Raw genomic sequence first — 20,293 nt, forward strand, 5'->3', positions numbered from 1 at the left:
CATATAGCCAGGGGCACACCTACACTCAGACATCATTACATATAGCCAGGGGCACACCTACACTCAGACATCATTACAGATAGCCAGGGGCACACCTACACTCAGACATCATTACAGATAGCCAGGGGCACACCTACACTCAGACGTCATTACATATAGCCAGGGGCACACCTACACTCAGACGTCATTACATATAGCCAGGGGCACACCTACACTCAGACGTCATTACATATAGCCAGGGGCACACCTACACTCAGACGTCATTACATATAGCCAGGGGCACACCTACACTCAGACGTCATTACATATAGCCAGGGGCACACCTACACTCAGACGTCATTACATATAGCCAGGGGCACACCTACACTCAGACATCATTACATATAGCCAGGGGCACACCTACACTCAGACATCATTACATATAGCCAGGGGCACACCTACACTCAGACATCATTACATATAGCCAGGGGCACACCTACACTCAGACATCATTACATATAGCCAGGGGCACACCTACACTCAGACATCATTACATATAGCCAGGGGCACACCTACACTCAGACATCATTACAGATAGCCAGGGGCACACCTACACTCAGACATCATTACATATAGCCAGGGGCACACCTACACTCAGACATCATTACAGATAGCCAGGGGCACACCTACACTCAGACATCATTACATATAGCCAGGGGCACACCTACACTCAGACATCATTACATATAGCCAGGGGCACACCTACACTCAGACATCATTACATATAGCCAGGGGCACACCTACACTCAGACATCATTACATATAGCCAGGGGCACACCTACACTCAGACATCATTACATATAGCCAGGGGCACACCTACACTCAGACGTCATTACACATAGCCAGGGGCACACCTACACTCAGACGTCATTACATATAGCCAGGGGCACACCTACACTCAGACATCATTGCATATAGCCAGGGGCACACCTACACTCAGACATCATTACATATAGCCAGGGGCACACCTACACTCAGACATCATTGCATATAGCCAGGGGCACACCTACACTCAGACATCATTACATATAGCCAGGGGCACACCTACACTCAGACATCATTACATATAGCCAGGGGCACACCTACACTCAGACGTCATTACATATAGCCAGGGACACACCTACACTCAGACATCATTACATATAGCCAGGGGAACACCTACACTCAGACGTCATTACATATAGCCAGGGCACACCTACACTCAGACGTCATTACATATAGCCAGGGGCACACCTACACTCAGACGTCATTACATATAGCCAGGGGCACTCCTACACTCAGACGTCATTACATATAGCCAGGGGCACACCTACACTCAGACGTCATTACATATAGCCAGGGGCACACCTACACTCAGACGTCATTACATATAGCCAGGGGCACACCTACACTCAGACGTCATTACATATAGCCAGGGGCACACCTACACTCAGACGTCATTACATATAGCCAGGGGCACACCTACACTCAGACGTCATTACATATAGCCAGGGGCACACCTACACTCAGACGTCATTTACAAATGAAGCATTTATGTTTAGTTGGTCAGCCCGATCCGAGGCAGTAGAGATGACCAGGGATATTCTCTTGATAAGTGTGTGTGTGAATTGGACAATTTTCCTGTCCTGCTAAGCATTCCAAATGTAACGAGTACTTTTGGGTGTCAGGGTAAATGTACATTTTTTTCTTAACGAATGTAGTGAAGTAAAAGTTTATCAATATAAATAGTAAAAGTATTTTTTCTTAAGTACTTAACACCACTGCCAGGATCTCTCAGACCATCGCCAGACCATGTGGTAAACTCCTCTCCTCTCTGTCTAATCTAACCTACAGACAATGCTAGCCCACAGCTTCCCACACTCGGATAACCATGTCATTGCTGCCTTGAAAGGAAATTCCATATAGCAAGTCAAAACGCACCAATATCTGGGAGTTTTGAGTGAATGAGAAGCTGAGCTTCACTACTCATGTTGAGAAGCTGGTAAAGAAGCTCAAGTTGGGCCTCCCGAGTGGAGTGGCGGTCTAAGGCGTCACTACAGACCCAGGATCGATCCCAGGCTGTGTAACAGCCTGCCGAGACCCATGAGGCGGCACACAATTGGCCCAGCGTCGTTCGGGTTAGGGGAGTGTTTGGCCGGCCAGGATTTCCTTGTCCCATCACGCTCTAGCGACTCCTTGTGGAGGACCGGGCGCCTGTAAGCTGACCTGGGTCGCCAGCTGGATGGTGTTTCCTCCAACACATTGGTGCGGCTGGCTTCCGGCTTAAGCGAGCAGTGTCAAGAAGCAGTGCGGCTTGGCAGGGTCGTGTTTCGGAGGACGCATGGTTCTGGACCTTCGCCTTTCCCGAGTCCATAGGGGAGTTGCAGCGATGACACAAGACTGTAACTACCAATTGGATATCACGAAATTGGGGAGAGAAAGTGGTAACAAAAAAAAGAAGTTCATGTTGAGAATAGGTTTTTATTACCTTTCATAGGGCTTGTTATTCTTTGGAGACAGAAAAGTGCTGATACGGTGTTCATTCCTGTCTGTGTTGGACTACAGGGATGTCATTTACATACAAACCTCAAGTTCTACCCTGAAGACACTTGATTCTGTGTAGCATGCAGCCTTGAAGATTGCCTCCAACCAAATACGTCTCACACATCAATGTGATCTCTATAGTGCTGTTGGCTGGTCTTCTTTGACTCCACATAGGCTTAAATATTTGGTATACTATGATCTACACTGAATATACAAACATTAAGAACACCTTCCTAACATTGGGTTGCACCCCCCCCCCCACCCCCACACTTTTGCTCTCAGAACAGCCTCAATTCGTCAGGGCATGGAATCTACAAGGCGTGGAAAGCGTTCCACAGGGATACTGGCCCATGTTGACTCCAAATCTTCCCACAGTTGTCAAGTTGGCTCGATGTCCTTTGGGTGGGTGACACTACACATAAGAAACTGTCGAAGCGTGAAAAAAAATCCAGCAACGTAGCAGTGTTGCGGTTCTTGACACAAAACAATGTGCCTGGCACCTACTAACCACAGCTTGAAACACCAGCATCTTGTTTCCTTGGAGGAGTTTAAAAGTTTGCTTGACTCACATGTTACTGAGGAATGTGATCGTCATTAGGACTTGATGCGGTATATAACATATGTATCAACATATGGTTGATTTTTATCTACGACGTTTGGACGTTTCTGTAGTTGTAACGTATAAATGTTGTTAATTGTGTGTCTATGCCTGATATTTGTCTGAAACATGTCCCCCCCCCCCTGTCTTGTTTGGACCAGGTCTCACTTGAAAAATAGATTTGATCTCAATGAGACTAACCTGGGTAAAAAAGGCTATATCAAATAAAATGGTAAAACACACTGCACTGAGCCTGTTTAAAGAGCCACAATGTTCTCTTCTTGTCTCTGTGACAACAAGCACACACACAAGGGTCCTGTTGAGGCCCCTTTTTCTGTACTGGTTTAGTTCAGCTTTAGTTCAGCTGAGAGAAAAAAGCGAGAGGGTGGAGATAGCTCAGATTGAGAGAGAGAGAGAGAGAGAGAGAGAGAGAGAGAGAGAGAGAGAGAGAGAGAGAGAGAGAGATCTAGTAACAAGTGTGCATGTGGGAGAGAGAAGAAGAAGAAGATTAAAGATGACATCACAGCTATTTTTCTCACATACACCATTTTATGGGCTGTGCCCCCTCCTCCCTCCTGGTGATTGGCTGAGGATGAGCTAGCCTCTTGGCCAGTGTGTGTGTGTGTGTGTGTGTGTGTGTGTGTGTGTGTGTGTGTGTGTGTGTGTGTGTGTGTGCGTGCGTGTGCGTGTGCGTGAGACTGAATAGGGTATTGTATGAGGCCAGCGGGTTCACATATCTCCCATTCGGAGACAACAGTTACTCAGACTGTGCCAGGCAACTTGAACACACACACACACACACACACACACACACACACACACACACAGCAACAATGACAATCTTCATCGCTCCACTTGGACTGGGCTGAATACACAATAACACAAGGCAGCTACAGTGGCTGCATCTCAATAAGACGGTTGTTGTTATTTGTGGGTGTTTTTTTTATCACAATAAATGTATTCAGTATCTCTCTGACCCACAACAGATGGCTGGACTGTGTAGTCACACTAAGGAGGGCGCAAGCCAAAATATTTGTGTGTGTGGGTGTGTCTATGCAAAGCAAAACAGATTTAGAGTGAACAAAGACCTAACACACACTAAAGTCTAATCAAAGAGAGTACTGGTGGTCTCCATAGTCTGGTCACAGATGACATGGGAATTAAAGGGAAGATGAAAGGAGTTAGTTATTATAATCTTTGGGGTCTGGTCTTTCGGTTACAGACGAACTGGCGTTGAGCGATTTAATGTTACTTTGCTTCCATCTAGCGCAATATATTAGTACTTTAACTGACCCTGTGATGTCATGAACTGTCGCAAAAATTATCGGAACCTTTCCGCTTCATTTACATCTGAATGTATGGCTTTTGTCATTTCAGTCATCTCAAATGTATTTCGATATGTTTATAGTCCGTATCAAATGCAATCATTGCTTTATTTCACCCGTTTTACGTTTAGTTATTGACCTCAATGCTGTGTTTACTTTTTTTTTACGTAATCACCTGTTTGGTCGCTTTACGGCAGAGCGTGGAGGTCAGAGAAGCATGATGAAAAGGCGAACCCAACCATCCATTACAAAAAGCTGATCAGTTCAATACCTGACTACTTACAGTAAGACAGTGTACAAACCTATTGAAACGTAAACATATTACTGCGTTGTAGATACCAGGAAATATCGCTATATAGCTTTTCCAACGAGAACTGTTGGTCCCTCGGCTCGCATCATACCGTTTGGTCTGCTAGGCTAGCTAGCTAGCTCACCCAACCAGCATCTCCAGTCCGAAGCATTTGCCGGGTGTGTCTCCAGATCTTCCCCAGATATGGACAACAATGCCCCCGGATCGGGAGGGAAAGGTGGCTTCGGGAGTCTCTTTGGCGGAAGCGAATACTCCAACACAGAACTCGCCGGTGTCCCATGTAAGTGCCCCTGCCAATTTATGCATGTACCTAGCTAGCATGCTAACTAGCGTTAGCTAGACAAGTTGACATCACATAGGTGGTTAAGGTTTATGTTGAACATGACAACTGTTGAATTGTCCAATTTTCTACACAGTGACCGGAATGAGCCCCCTGTCACCTTATCTCAATGTCGACCCCCGCTACCTCGTACAGGTAAGATATTCTAGTTAGCTAGTAGCATACATTTGACCTCAATCAATAAATGTAGAATTGATTTGTGACATTCCCAATGACATGTAGACTAAGATCACAGATGTTAACCTGTGTGCGTTCCAGGACACAGATGAGTTCATTCTGCCCACCGGGGCCAGCAAAACCAGGGGGAGGTTTGAACTGGCCTTTTTCACCATTGGGGGCTGCTGCATCACAGGTGAGATGCATATTCCCTCCCCCCGTTTCTCTGTCTCTCCCTCTTTCATCTCTTCTCTCTGTCCCTTTCACTCCCCTCTCTGTCCCTTTCACCTCCCTCTCCCAGATTAAGTTATGTTGTCTGCTGGTTCGGCTCGTATCTGATTCTCTCCGTCTCTAGGAGCTGCGTTTGGGACAGTGAATGGTCTGAGGATGGGGTTGAAGGATACAAGAGAAATGGGCTGGACTAAACCTCGCAACGTCCAGTAAGCACCACTATGTTCCTCCAGTAGTATGTGACTTTAGTGTTATCATGTTGGAGGTGGGTCTTAGTCATGCTAATAGAAATGCTATATTGTATGGTGGCGGCAGGGTAGCCTTGTGGTTAGAGTGTTGGACTAGTGACAAGGTACAAATCTGTTATTCCCCTGAACAGGCAGTCAACCCACTGTTCCTAGGCCGTCATTGAAAATAAGAATTTGTTCTTAACTGACTTGCCTAGTTAAATAAAGGTAAAATAAAAAATAATAAAACGGTGCTCTATATACTGCTCTCTGATTGACCTTGACCGCAGGATTCTCAACATGGTGACCAGACAAGGTGCATCGTGGGCCAACACACTGGGCTCTGTTGGTGAGCACTCACATCTTCCTCTCTCCTCCTCATCTCTTCTTCATCACCATGCTAACCAGGTGTCAGGGTCTTCTGTCCTTAGTATTGTTGTATTAACCATTGTGTGTGTGTGTGTGTGTGTGCAGCATTGTTGTACAGTGTATTTGGCGTTGCCATAGAGAAGGCTAGAGGAGCAGAGGATGATATCAACACTGTGGCTGCTGGGACACTCACAGGCATGCTCTTCAAATCCACAGGTAGGTGTGTGTGTGTGTGTTTGCCCTGTCTGTGATTAGTCTACGGTCGTGTGTCTGTGTGCTGATATAGAGCCGTGTAAACACCATGGTCTGTCTCACTCATCTTATTGTGTGTTGTGTTTCAGGAGGGCTGAAGGGAGTGGCGCGTGGTGGTCTGGTGGGGTTAGCCTTGTCCGGGGCCTATGCTCTCTACAGCAACTGGGACCATATCAGAGGCGGCTCCTCTTCAAGTCTCTACTGAACACGTCCCTGTCTGTTCGGTTTCATCCAAAATGGCACCCTCTTCCCTCCCTCCAGATCCTCAGGGAATAGGGTGCCAGTAGTCAAACCCCTCCCACAAATATCAACAGCTTGTTCACTTCCCAATTTATTTTTATTTTTTTAAGGGGATATTGGAGGAAGGACTGAGATGTCGGTAAACCATGGACAAAATGACCTCTGAGAAACACCCCTCTGTCTACACACAACTTCCTCTGCTGTCCCGCCCACCCGGTGACAGCCCAGTCCCTTTGGGGTACCTCCCCTCTCACCCCTCCCATAGATCTGAAAAGCTATTTCCAAGGGGTTCATGTGTTAGGAACTGTTTTTAGAAATGTATCTTTTGTTCTATTATTGAATGCTGCGTCTAGTAGCCGGGAAGAGAGAGGGAGAGAGACATGTTAAGAGTATTTACTAAGCAGAGGGAGACTGGGGCCCTGTTGTAATACTTTTTACATGCCTCCTCCCTCCCTGTGAAGTAGTCACTGATCTGACATGACTGGAGCGATGGAAACTGTGGAAATCTGTTTACACCTATCCAGTCATGCCCTCCCGAGTGGTGCAGCAGTCTAAGGTACTGCATCTCAGCGCAAGAGGCGTCACTACTGTCCCTGGTTTGAATCTAGGCTGTATCACATCCGGCCGTGATTGGGAGTCCCATAGGGCGGTGCACAATTGGCCCAGCGTCATCCAGGATTGGCCCGGGGTAGGCCATCATTGTAAATAAGAATTTGTTCTTAACGGACTTACCTAGTTAAATAAAGGATAAATGTAAAACATTATATGTCCGATCAGTGATTACTTCGAGGAGGGGCGAAGGAATGATGATTATATTTGAAGACCTCTGCTGGTGTTACCGACTGGGTATTTAAAGGGCAACTCCTCTAGCTAATTTTCATTTTCTCCAACACAATACGTGTCAACGTTTTGTGAAAACGGCGCATTTCTACGTTTTGTAGAAAAGAAATGTGAAGTTTAAAAAGTTCTACCTGATAACATCAAAAGTGAATTTCAAACACAGATTTGCAGTGACGGGGGGAGCAGGAACATAGCCTGCCTTAGACTAGAAACTTGTAGGTTTTAATCTTACCCTGTGATGTCCTCTCTTTTTTTTAGGACATTCTTTGAAAACACAGATCCTAGAAACACTGTTTTCACATATGTAGACATTGTTTTGATGATGGATAGGAGGTTGAAAAGCGGTGGAATTGCCCTTTAAGATGTAATGACTATTAGCTCCCTATTGTAAAGCCTGGTGGTTAGTACAGAGAGCTAAAGCAAGTCTTCTCAGGCAAGGTTAATCACCATCTAAGCATGGTTCATTGAACCACCTCTGCCACACTGGTCTTAGACCTGATCAGAAAGCTGCTGGAAACTATGAATGTAGTCCTGTCTCTTGATGTTGGTTGTAGTCCTTCAGATACAAACCACAAGACTCTTCTCTTCAAACTAAAGAGCAATGAGAAACTTTCCCAACACACACCCTGCCAAGGCCTTACAATCAGTACTGTTCTAATGCAGCTATTCATAGTGAGTACTATTATCCTGTTAGTTGTGCTTGATGCTGGCCTGTTTAATAAGTTGCCTCAACAGTACTGGAAGTGTGTATTATCTGTGTCGCCTTGCCTGTTAATCCCACTGTAAGAACAATACAACAAACATTGGAAATGCAAATGTGTTTTCCTGGCTATTTGTCAGTTGTGCTCATGCTGTTTACATGGTGAAAGCCTGTAGGGGAGGGATATGCCATTCTGTCTGACTGGGTTTTGAATTCACCTGCCACAAACTCGGCCACACTATCGGTCAGTAAGCTAAAATAATAACCGTAGTGTTTTACATCAGAAAGAAGAGCTTCACAATGTTCTGCTTTTTCTGCTAATTTTATTGGGTGCATGGTGGGAAATGTAGTCAGGAAAGAGTACAACCAGGAAGTGGAGCAGTGTTTGGGGACAGGGTGGTGGTCAAGGTGTCATAAGTGCCATACAAATTGCAAATATGCACCATTTTAAAATGGGATAACATGATTCTGAATGTTACATTTAGCAGGACAGAATGCTCAAGACAAAATTGATAGGTTATGGACATGGAACAACACTGAATCATTTGACATCAGTGTGATTACGAAACAAACTGCAATATGGTATCTCTCCCCAAAAAACAATGCTATAGTTTGATGGGTGCAGAGGGGTTGTAAAGGTTATGTGTGAGTGTGGTCTAGTGCAGGAAGAAGTCTCTGATGCGGGTAGCCTCAATCCAGGGGATGTAGTTGGCGGTGCGGGTGAACACGCTGGGCTTGTTCTCCACGGTGCAGCCAATGGGGCCGAAGCTCACCACACCGTGCACCTCCCACCTGTCACGCCCCATCTGGCACAGCAGAGGACCCCCTGAGTCACCCTGAGAGGAGAGGGGGTAGGGACATTGTTAGATCACATTCCGATGTTAATACGAAGTACAAGTATGTATTTCTTCCTCCCTTTTGGGTCTTTCCTTCCCTTCCCTCCCTCTCTGTCCCCATCACCCTCTTGCTCCCTCCTCCCACCCTCCCTCTCTGTCCCCATCTCCCTCTTGCTCCCTCCTCCCACCCTCCCTCTCTGTCCCCATCTCCCTCTTGCTCCCTCCTCCCACCCTCCCTCTCTGTCCCCATCTCCCTCTTGCTCCCTCCTCCTACCCTCCCTCTCTGTCCCCATCTCCCTCTTGCTCCCTCCTCCCACCCTCCATCTCTGTCCCCATCTCCCTCTTGCTCCCTCCTCCCACCCTCCCTCTCTGTCCCCATCTCCCTCTTGCTCTCTCCTCCCACCCTCCCTCTCTGTCCCCATCTCCCTCTTGCTCCCTCCTCCTACCCTCCCTCTCTGTCCCCATCTCCCTCTTGTTCTCTCCTCCTTTCTACCTGGCAGGCAGCAGGTGGTCCTTCTGTGTCTCTGAAGCCGGCACAGATCATGGAGTCCCTGACGCGGTCTCCCCAGAATTTCTTCTGGCGGCAGGTCTTGAAGTCGATGATGGGCAGACGGGCCTGGTTCAGAGCCTCAGCCAGAGACACATTCTCCTTCCCACCTGATACAAAGACAGGGAAACACCACAGGATTACCTTTGAGTAACATTCTCGTTACTACTGAATAGAACCCTGGTCGATGCTCTCTTGTCCTCAATCTTAGTTCTCACATAAGTGGTTATCGTCTCCCTCCAGCCTCCCACTTCCACCCTTGTGTCTCCCCCTCTCATTCCACCTTACCCCGAGTGTCTCCCCAGCCGGTCACCCAGCAGTATTGTCCAGGCTTCAGGTTGATCTGTTTGCGCGGCAGGCATGCGTAGCGTATGTGGTTGTTGGGCACGATGTCGGTGGCAGCCTTGACCAGGGCGATGTCATAGTCCAGCTCGCTGTGCGTGGGGTAACGGAAGTGCTCGTGACGGTAGATCCTCTTCACCGGGATAGTCCTCTCGGGCGTCTCAGAACGTTTCAGCCGATGCTTCCCCAGGACGATCCTCCAACTCCCAGCATCCTCGGCTTTACCCCTGAGACACACAGCATGATGGGTAACTGAGTTCACACAGGGTTGAGACTGAAACTGTCACAATCCACACAGGTAATCTAGTCGTCTACTAATCGTTGACGTTTTCTCAAGGTGTTTTGACTCTTGTCTTAACTGAGTTTTAGTGTAGGGTTTAGAGACTAGAGCACTCTTAGGGGTTATTTCTAGCTCAGGTTCATGAGTGGTAGCACACAACATGATTGAAATGGCTAATCTTACTTAGGGAGTCGGTGTGTGTCTGTACTGTCTAACTGGTCTTACTTCTGGAAGCAGTGGGCAGCGGTGAGGACCCAGTTCTTGTGGATGAGTGTTCCGCCACAGACGTGGATGTAGTGCTTACTGCCTCTGGGACGAACCTGAGACACACAGGTACCATTAACCCGCAAGCAAGACCTTCCTGTTCAGTGTTTCCAGATTTCTATGAAATATGACCTGGATTTAATTACAATATGAGTGAAATAATGTTCCTTCCAAAAAAATGGCAATTAAGTATTTTTAAAAAGCAGCCTTTCCGTGTTGGAATGGTGTGTGCATACCCCGACGACAGAATGGTGTGGGCATACCCCGACAACAGAATGGTGTGTGCATACCCCGACAACAGAATGGTGTGGGCATACCCCGACAACAGAATGGTGTGTGCGTACCCCGACAACAGAATGGTGTGTGCGTACCCCGACAACAGAATGGTGTGTGCGTACCCCGACGACAGAATGGTGTGGGCGTACCCCGACGACAGAATGGTGTGGGCGTACCCCGCCGACAGAATGGTGTGGGCGTACCCCGACGACAGACTGGTGTGGGCGTACCCCGACGACAGAATGGTGTGGGCGTATACCAGTCATTAAAAATATTAATGCGAGTAGGCTGCTGATTGGTCAGCTCAGCCAATGAGCCAACATGACATCATGCTCTATTTAAGCAAGGCCCGAGGAGGTGTGCTTCCTTATTGCTTTTATAAACCATTTACCAGCATAAATATAACAGTAAACAAGTCTTTTTGCATTATACCCGTGGTATATTTAAGATCCAAGTGGGTGTGTTCTTAGTCACGACGCAATGGGGAGTGCCTGGATACAGCCCTTAGCCGTGGTATATTGGCCATATACCACAAACCCCCAAGGTGCCTTATTGCTATTATAAACTGGTTACCAGTGTAATTGGGGCAGTACAAATAAATGTTTTGTCATACCTGTGGTATACGGTCTGATATACCAAGGCTGTCAGCCAATCAGCATCCAGGAGCCAAATTACCTGGTTTCTAAGAGGAAATAGCTAGCATTTTTGAAACGTCGGTTTGAGATGGAAGTTTGAGGTGGGTTTTTTTCTCTAATTTCTGCTTTGGCCACATAGGAGTATAGGACTAGTCAACAACATTATTTGGAAATGAGTTAATTTCAAGTCAAATTATCACTTAGTCCCTAAGTAAGATTTCCTGAAGTTAGCAGGTAGAAGTATATTTATTGGTTGATTTGTTGATTGATTACCTGTAGGGAGACCTGCCATGGCCAGGAGTGAGGTCTGGCCTCGTTGCCAGAGACGATCCGTTCAGCCATGTTGGGTTTGTAGTGTGCCATGCCACAGTCCTTAGGCCAGTCTATAGGAGATCAAATACACATGAACTGTCAGTACAGTCAGACTAATACTGATCCTAGATCAGCCACATCAAAGTCTGTGGGCCAGTTTAAGAATATAAGAGATCAGAGACTATGGCTGCGTTTACACAGGCACCCCAATTCTGATACTTTTCCAATTAATTGGTCTATTGACCAATCAGATCTGCTCTTTTGCCCATAATTGGGCTGCTTGTGTAAACAGCCTTTGTGACTATCACAGGTCAGAACAATTAGAATTATATATATTTTTTCATGTTTGACTTCGTTTTAGTTATTGGCCCACACTGAATAAACGAGAGTGAGGTGTAGTCGCTGTTAAGATGACTGTGTGTTTCTGGCTCACCTAGTTGCAGGACTTTGTGCTGGGCCTGGGGCAGTCTGCCGGGGGTCAGAGTGTATGTGCCGGCAGGCAGAGCCGACACACTCAACAGCAGCAGCAGAGATAGGAGCGGAGGTCCTGGAACATCAACCATCTCCAGCAGAATCACTGCCTCGTGCCCACCGCTCACTATTTATACAGCACTGGACAAACTCAGTCATATACACATACACACACTCAAAACTAATATACACACACACACACACACACACCCTTACCCCAAGGACAAAAAGGACCACAAAGCCCCAGCGTTGGATTGTTCTCCTGCAACCAGGGGCTTCTGGGAGGCCCATCAGCACTTTCAACACACACACACATTCACGCACACACACACACACATTCATACATGCGCATGCATGAATACATACACACAGGCACAACACGCTCCCTTGGCCGCAGACATAGGACAAACATGTAGGTCACACACAGCTGTGCTCGCCACTCACCCCATGACGCACATCACCCCCCCATCAGCCCATCATCAGCCCACCCCCTGATCCTGTGTCACGTGACCCGGTGACCTCTAGATGACCTTACCTGTACCCCCTCCAAACCCCACCCCCTACCCCCATAAACACACACACAATTGATCAGATCATCACTCTACCCATTCATGCCTACAAGCTATTATACCCCATTACATGTAATTATAAACTGGGAGCCCTGAATGCTGATTGGCTGACAGAAATGGTATATCAGACCGTATACCATGGGTATGACAAAACACTTATTTTTACTGCTTTCATTACGTTGGTAACCAGTTTATAACGCCGCGTTGCATCGTGCCTAAGAACACCCCTTAGCCGTGGTATATTGTCCATGTACTACACCTCCCCGGGCCTTAATGCTTATAAATAATCTCCCTCACAAGGCTTACTTTTACTTATCTAAACATTTACTTAACTATAAATCGGCACCAGTTAACCTCTGTAACCTATCCAATAAAATACAAAACCACTTTATTGGAAATACATGACATCAAATTCATCCAAACCTCCCTAGGGCTGTGGATGGATGAAGTCCATGGCCTGCAACTAGGCCCAAGACTGTACCACTTTCATCCCACAGGGGGCATGATGTAAAAAGAGAGAGAGAGAGCGAGAGCTTTGTTACTCTACATGATACATACAACTACCGTGTTTGTTCGTGAACAGTGAGATATGACAACAGTAGAAGCAGTTAGCGAGGTGAGGTTTCAGGCCTTTACTACGGTGAAAGACAGAGAATGTGCCTGCTCATCTGAACAGTGAGATATGACAACAGTAGAAGCAGCTAGCGAGGTGAGGTTTCAGGCCTTTACTACGGTGAAAGACAGAGAATGTGCCTGCTCATCTGAACAGTGAGATATGACAACAGTAGAAGCAGCTAGCGAGGTGAGGTTTCAGGCCTTTACTACGGTGAAAGACAGAGAATGTGCCTGCTCATCTGAACAGTGAGATATGACAACAGTAGAAGCAGCTAGCGAGGTGAGGTTTCAGGCCTTTACTACGGTGAAAGACAGAGAATGTGCCTGCTCATCTGAACAGTGGCACTACACAGGGCCTGAATGAACTGAACATATATAGTATAGACTCACTCACACCACCATGGTTCACCAAGTTTACACACGGTCTGTGAGTGCCTGTGGGTTTATTTTGAGAGGGTGAGGGAGTGTGCTGTATATGTATAGTGCAGAGAATACATAGAGAATACATAGAGAATACACAGAGAATACATAGAGAATACATAGAGAATACACAGAGAATACACAGAGAATACACAGAGAATACACAGAGAATACATAGAGAATACACAGAGAATACACAGAAAATACACAGAGAATACATAGAGAATACATAGAGAATACACAGAGAATACACAGAGAATACATAGAGAATACACAGAGAATACATAGAGAATACACAGAGAATACACAGAAAATACATAGAAAATACATAGAGAATACAAAGAGAATACATAGAGAATACAAAGAGAATACATAGAGAATACACAGAGAATACACAGAGAATACATAGAGAATACATAGAGAATACAAAGAGAATACACAGAGAATACACAGAGAATACATAGAGAATACACAGAGAATACACAGAGAATACACAGAGAATACACAGAGAATACATAGAGAATACATAGAGAATACACAGAGAATACACAGAGAATACAGAGAATACACAGAGAATACACAGAGAATACACAGAGAATACATAGAGAATACACAGAGAATACACAGAGAATACATAGAGAATACACAGAGAATACATAGAGAATACATAGAGAATACACAGAGAATACATAGAGAATACACAGAGAATACACAGAGAATACACAGAGAATACATAGAGAATACACAGAGAATACATAGAGAATACATAGAGAATACACAGAGAATACACAGAGAATACACAGAGAATACACAGAGAATACATAGAGAATACACAGAGAATACACAGAGAATACACAGAGAATACACAGAGAATACATAGAGAATACACAGAGAATACACAGAGAATACACAGAGAATACATAGAGAATACATAGAGAATACACAGAGAATACACAGAGAATACACAGAGAATACACAGAGAATACATAGAGAATACACAGAGAATACACAGAGAATACACAGAGAATACACAGAGAATACACAGAGAATACATAGAGAATACACAGAGAATACACAGAGAATACACAGAGAATACATAGAGAATACACAGAGAATACATAGAGAATACATAGAGAATACACAGAGAATACATATGAAAGTGACAATAGTTGTGTTTTGACCAGATTATTTAATACATGACAGTTTTTTCTTCTTCCATTGGAGATTCTTTACAATCAACCAAAGCATCCAGACATTCACATTCCCACACGTATTGTAATACTCTGCAGTTAGGCAGTAACTGATCAATAACAAAACACATATTGACGTCAATGAATCCTGGACCTGTTATTGCAGCCCTGAACCCAAGTAGCATCTCTTCTATTAAAAAGCCCAAACTTGTTTTACCTACTGGCAGATACATTTGAATACCAACAGAAATACATTTTGTTTGAGGTAACAACAAAAATGTTAAGTAGCTAAAAACTACACTACATCAGTACGGAGTCCAGGTTTATACAGATGTCCAGTGTTAGGTATTTACAGATGGAGTCCAGTGTTAGGGCAATACAGATGGACTCCAGTGTTAGGGCAATACAGATGGACTCCAGTGTTAGGGCAATACAGATGGAGTCCAGTGTTGGGTATTTACAGATGGACTCCAGTGTTAGGGCAATACAGATGGACTCCAGTGTTAGGGCAATACAGATGGACTCCAGTGTTAGGGCAATACAGATGGACTCCAGTGTTAGGGCAATACAGATGGACTCCAGTGTTGGGTATTTACAGATGGACTCCAGTGTTAGGCAATACAGATGGACTCCAGTGTTAGGCAATACAGATGGACTCTTTTCCCTTTCAGACTGAACCCCACCAACCCCCTGTGTTAGTCCTATGCAGTCATCGGTTAGTCTTATAATGGGAGAATGTCCACCTTCTGGGTGTGCTTCCAGTGTTAGTCATTGGGGTTTGAGGAGCGAACGCATCGCTTTAGTGACCTGATCACTCCTCCACTCTTCTTTCTGCGCCGCCCACTCTCACGGGACGACGACTTACGAGACAGCACCGGTGTCCCCTCCTCCTCTGTACCTTCTCCCTCCTCCTCTCCTCTCTTTACCTCTCCTTCTCTCTCTCCCTTTCTTTCTCCCTCTGCTTCTCTCTGTACATCTCCTTCTCTCTCTACCACTCCTCGCTTTCTATCTCCCTCTCTGTCTCCCTCTCCTTTAGTGTCAGTCTCGGTCTCTATAGCAGCAGTCGCCATGCTATTAATCGATAAGGGTGTGACAAGGGTTGCCATTGGGGAAGTTGCCATGAAAATGGCCTTTCTTTTGTTTGTGACAGGGGTTGACGTGGTAGCGGTTTCCATGGAAGCGGTCTTGAGCTTGGTTGTCATAACAGGGGTTGACGTGGTAGTGGTTTCCATGGGAGGGTTCTTGGTCTTAGACATGATCTTAACCCTTGACTTGGGTGTGGTCTTGGAAGTGGTTTCTGTGTTTGTGCTGTCTGTCCTGGTCAGGAGTTGTAGGTGTTTCTGGAAGACACAATAAGATTAGATTAGAGAAACATTTTTAACATATAGAAACCATCACTTAAATAGTCGAGCTACACACACACACACACATCTGTAGGGATGGAAACCACACAGGGTTAACACACACACACACACCTACACACACCTGTAAGGCTGAGCTGAGCACCTCTGGGTCCAGGGAGGCTCCGTAAACATCCCAGGTCAGTCCATCTTCATCCCACTGCACCTGTTTCATACTACTCCTCCTCTTGCTGTGATCCCTCTCTCCACTCCTCCTCCTCTCCTCCTCCTGTACCACCACCTTCAGACAGGACCTCCTCCTCCCCATCTCCCCCAGCGGGGGAGAGCTGCTCTCCTCCCACTTCACCTCCTCCTCACTCTCCTCTCCAGGGCTGTCCAGACAGAACATACTGGAAGAAGGCAACATCAGGTTGGAGTGGGAGCCAAGCGATGACCTCAGGTTCAACCTTGACCCTGGAGGGGACCCCAAGATTGACTGTGAACCTAGATAAGAGTTGTAGCCAATGTGGGAGTGGGACCGAGGGGGGGACCCCAGATTACTGTCTGACCCATGATCCTTTATGGAGCTCTGGAAGGACTTTGACCTAAAGTTGAACTTTGACCCTAAAGGTGACCCCGCCTGCACCCCTACCTCAACCAGCTCCCTCTGTGATGTCATCGTCCCCTCATCCTTGAACCCTGACCCCTGGGGTGATGACGTCATCAAGTTCATGACCCCTGAGTGGGCAGAGTTATAGCAGCAGCGGTGGCAGCCATCCAATCGCGAGTCACTGAGGGAGGAGACTAACGCCACCGACCTCTGACCTCGGTCAGATGGACAAGTGCGCCTCTGTAACCATGACAATGCCAGGTGAGATGGTGGGCTCGGGAAAAACACCCAAGGATCCATCACCACATCTTGCTGCTGTACAGGGCTGCCCGGGGTAACACCCAGGTGATGTGTGTTGTTGTTACGACTGGGACTGGGTTTTGCATTCAGGATAGGGGGCTTCTCTCCATAGCATGTCCCCACACTGGTGCACCTTGGCTGGGGTGGGACCAGCTCATTGTTGCCCCTCTCCACTAGACCTTCCTCACCTTGAGCTCTACAGGAAGGAGAGGGGAAGGGGTAGGGGGAAGAAGAATGCTTGTGGGGGGAACGAGCCTCGTCTGTGTAAGGATTTGGTGGGCATCCTTTATGTGTCAGGGATGAGGCTAGGGGTGAGGTTACAGGTAGAGGTGAGGTTACAGGTAGGGGTGAGGTTACAGGTGAGGTTACAGGTAGGGGTGAGGTTACAGGTAGAGGTGAGGTTACAGGTAGAGGTGAGGTTACAGGTAGGGGTGAGGTTACAGGTAGGGGTGAGGTTACAGGTAGAGGTGAGGTTACAGGTAGGGGTGGGGTTACAGGTAGAGGTGAGGTTACAGGTAGGGGTGAGGTTACAGGTAGAGGTGAGGTTACAGGTAGGGGTGAGGTTACAGGTAGAGGTGAGGTTACAGGTAGGGGTGAGGTTACAGGTAGGGGTGAGGTTACAGGTAGGGGTGAGGTTACAGGTAGAGGTGAGGTTACAGGTAGGGGTGAGGTTACAGGTAGGGGTGAGGTTACAGGTAGAGGTGAGGTTACAGGTAGGGGTGAGGTTACAGGTAGGGGTGAGGTTACAGGTGAGGTTACAGGTAGGGGTGAGGTTACAGGTAGAGGTGAGGTTACAGGTAGGGGTGAGGTTACAGGTGAGGTTACAGGTAGGGGTGAGGTTACAGGTAGAGGTGAGGTTACAGGTAGGGGTGAGGTTACAGGTGAGGTTACAGGTAGAGGTGAGGTTACAGGTAGAGGTGAGGTTACAGGTAGGGGTGAGGTTACAGGTGAGGTTACAGGTAGAGGTGAGGTTACAGGTGAGGTTACAGGTGAGGTTACGGGTGAGGTTACAGATGAGGGTAGGGGTGAGGGTAGGGGTAAGGTTACAGGTGAGGGTAGAGGTGAGGTTACAGGTAGTGGTGAGGGTAGAGGTGAGGTTAAAGGTGGAGTTGTGGGTAGGGAGGATATTAAAGGTAGGGGTGAGGACACAGGTGAGTGTGTGTGTGTCTGATGGGGTGTGTCTACAGTTAGGTGTGATGGTATGTATTGTAGTGTTGTGGCGTGTGTGGGTGTGTTTAGGGGTGAGGTTACAGTTAGGGGTGAGGAAGACAGAGACTCTGACGCCAGTTTGGAGCAGCGAGTGAAGTATGAGACGCAGGGGCTCTCCTCAGTTATAATCCAGGGGCGGGAGGCCCCTCCCTTCCACATGACCGTCTCTGGCGTGCTGCCGCCACTACACACACTCCAACTCTCCACACGCTCTTTGCCAAGGGGAGATCCGTGCCCGTGTATGTTTTGAGACGTGTGTGAGGGTGTGTTTTGTCTGTATTGCTGCTGCTGTGTGAGTTTTGGTGTTTGTGTGTTTGGGGAGGAGTGTGTGTCATGGCTGGCGCTACGTCTCAGCTCCAGTTTTGCCCAGGCCGGGTCTAGCAGATGCTGGTGTCCGGTTGCCATGACTATGTCCATGGAGCTCTTGGAGAGAGAGTAGATGTGCGAGCATTCTTCCTCTTCTTCTCCCCCTTCATTTCTCTTTGTCCTGAATCCACCTGTTGACCCAAAATGGCAGCTGGCAGGGGGGAAGTGGTCCGATGACGGACGCCAGCGCCTCGCCATGGCAACAACACTGACAAATAGGAAGAAGGGATCAATCAATGCGTCTTCCAGCAGTGGCCTGGTTGTTTGTTCTACTCAGATTAATTCTTTCTTTCTTTAATTTCTTTCCCTCTACTCCCTGTCTTTCTCTTCTTTCATAAACCCTTCCTGTCAGATGCTCCCTGACTCTTCTCTTACTCTCTCGTAACACACAAACACACACATGCACACACACACACACACACACACACACACACACACACACACACACACACACACACACACACACACACACACACACACAGACACAGACAGATTAACTTCCGGTAATAAGATTACAGGGTCCAGATTATTAGATTATTTAGTAAAACGTAGGATTGAGTTAGAGTTGAGATCATTTAGCCCTAACAGGTGGCCACTTCCTCTCCCTTCTGTCTTTCTCTCTTCCTCTCTCTCCCTTCATTGTCTTTTCCCTGGGGAACAGCCTTCGTTGTGTTTTCGCTGGTGACTAGCCGCTGTGTTTTTGGTTGTGGTTGTGCCAAATTGTGTCAAATTGGCTGGGTGTCCTTGGGTGGTGGACCATTCTTGATGCATACTGGAAACTGTTGAGCATGAAAAACACAGCAGCGTTGCAATTCTTGACACACTCAAACCTGTGCGCCTGGCATTTACTACCCCGTTCAGAGGCACTTCAATATTTTTTTCTTGCCCATTCACTAGTGATGGGGAAGCCAAGCTTCCTGAACCGTTAAGGCTTTCCAACCAATTGTGTTGAAAATAGATTCATTACTCGATACTGATCAACACAGTGTACGCTAGTGGCACCTGCTGGTCAAAATAATTTAGAGCAGCCAAATTATTATAGATGATACCCCATAGCACGTGCGCAGAGTAGCATTTTTGTCTTTGACCCGAAACCAATACCAAAGCAATCAGGTGGTTGTTCGGCGAAACAAGGCTTTATAAATAACGTACATTTTTCTAAACCAATCCCATCTGTCGTTGGATTTATTACACCCGTTACTGAAATGGTTGTTCCAGTTTAGGTAGTCTCACTCATTTACCTTTCAAACTGTGGCAGCCATTCTAAATGCAGATTATGGAAATCCACTTTAGGATTTCAATTGTAATTATACATCACTTTGCTAGCCAGTTTGTGACTTGATGTTGGTTTTTCTTTAGCTTATGCTGGTCTCCAGTGTCCAAAACACAGTGAAGGCTGGTCATCGGCAAAAACACAAGGAAGGCTGGTCACCAGCAAAAACACAATGAAGGCTAGTCATCAGCAAAAACACAATGAAGGCTGGTCATCAGCAAAAACACAATGAAGGCTGGTCAACAGCAAAAACACAATGAAGGCTGGTCAACAGCAAAAACACAAGGA

The 20,293-nt window shown here is 46.7% G+C and overlaps 2 protein-coding genes across 2 annotated transcripts; one reads left to right on the top strand and one right to left on the bottom strand.

The window, feature by feature from the left end:
- The first annotated feature begins 4,692 nt into the window (after nucleotides 1-4,692).
- timm23a (translocase of inner mitochondrial membrane 23 homolog a (yeast)) lies at nucleotides 4,693-6,671 on the top strand. Its single transcript, XM_029628945.2, has 7 exons — nucleotides 4,693-5,075; nucleotides 5,212-5,270; nucleotides 5,394-5,487; nucleotides 5,647-5,731; nucleotides 6,040-6,098; nucleotides 6,224-6,334; nucleotides 6,460-6,671. Exons 1-7 carry the CDS (start codon nucleotides 4,979-4,981, stop codon nucleotides 6,573-6,575), a joined length of 621 nt encoding a protein of 206 aa, XP_029484805.1. The 5' UTR covers nucleotides 4,693-4,978; the 3' UTR covers nucleotides 6,576-6,671.
- A 1,782-nt stretch (nucleotides 6,672-8,453) lies between these two features.
- Nucleotides 8,454-12,235, bottom strand: LOC115107177 (chymotrypsin-like elastase family member 2A). The gene is made up of 6 exons (XM_029630608.2): nucleotides 12,076-12,235; nucleotides 11,604-11,713; nucleotides 10,381-10,475; nucleotides 9,822-10,102; nucleotides 9,480-9,643; nucleotides 8,454-8,986 (listed from the first exon to the last, which is right to left on the bottom strand). Exons 1-6 carry the CDS (start codon nucleotides 12,203-12,205, stop codon nucleotides 8,807-8,809), a joined length of 960 nt encoding a protein of 319 aa, XP_029486468.2. The 5' UTR covers nucleotides 12,206-12,235; the 3' UTR covers nucleotides 8,454-8,806.
- Nucleotides 12,236-20,293: the final 8,058 nt, after the last annotated feature.

The sequence above is a fragment of the Oncorhynchus nerka genome, linkage group LG23 (genome assembly GCF_034236695.1).
Source record: "Oncorhynchus nerka isolate Pitt River linkage group LG23, Oner_Uvic_2.0, whole genome shotgun sequence".
NCBI lineage: Eukaryota > Metazoa > Chordata > Actinopteri > Salmoniformes > Salmonidae > Oncorhynchus > Oncorhynchus nerka.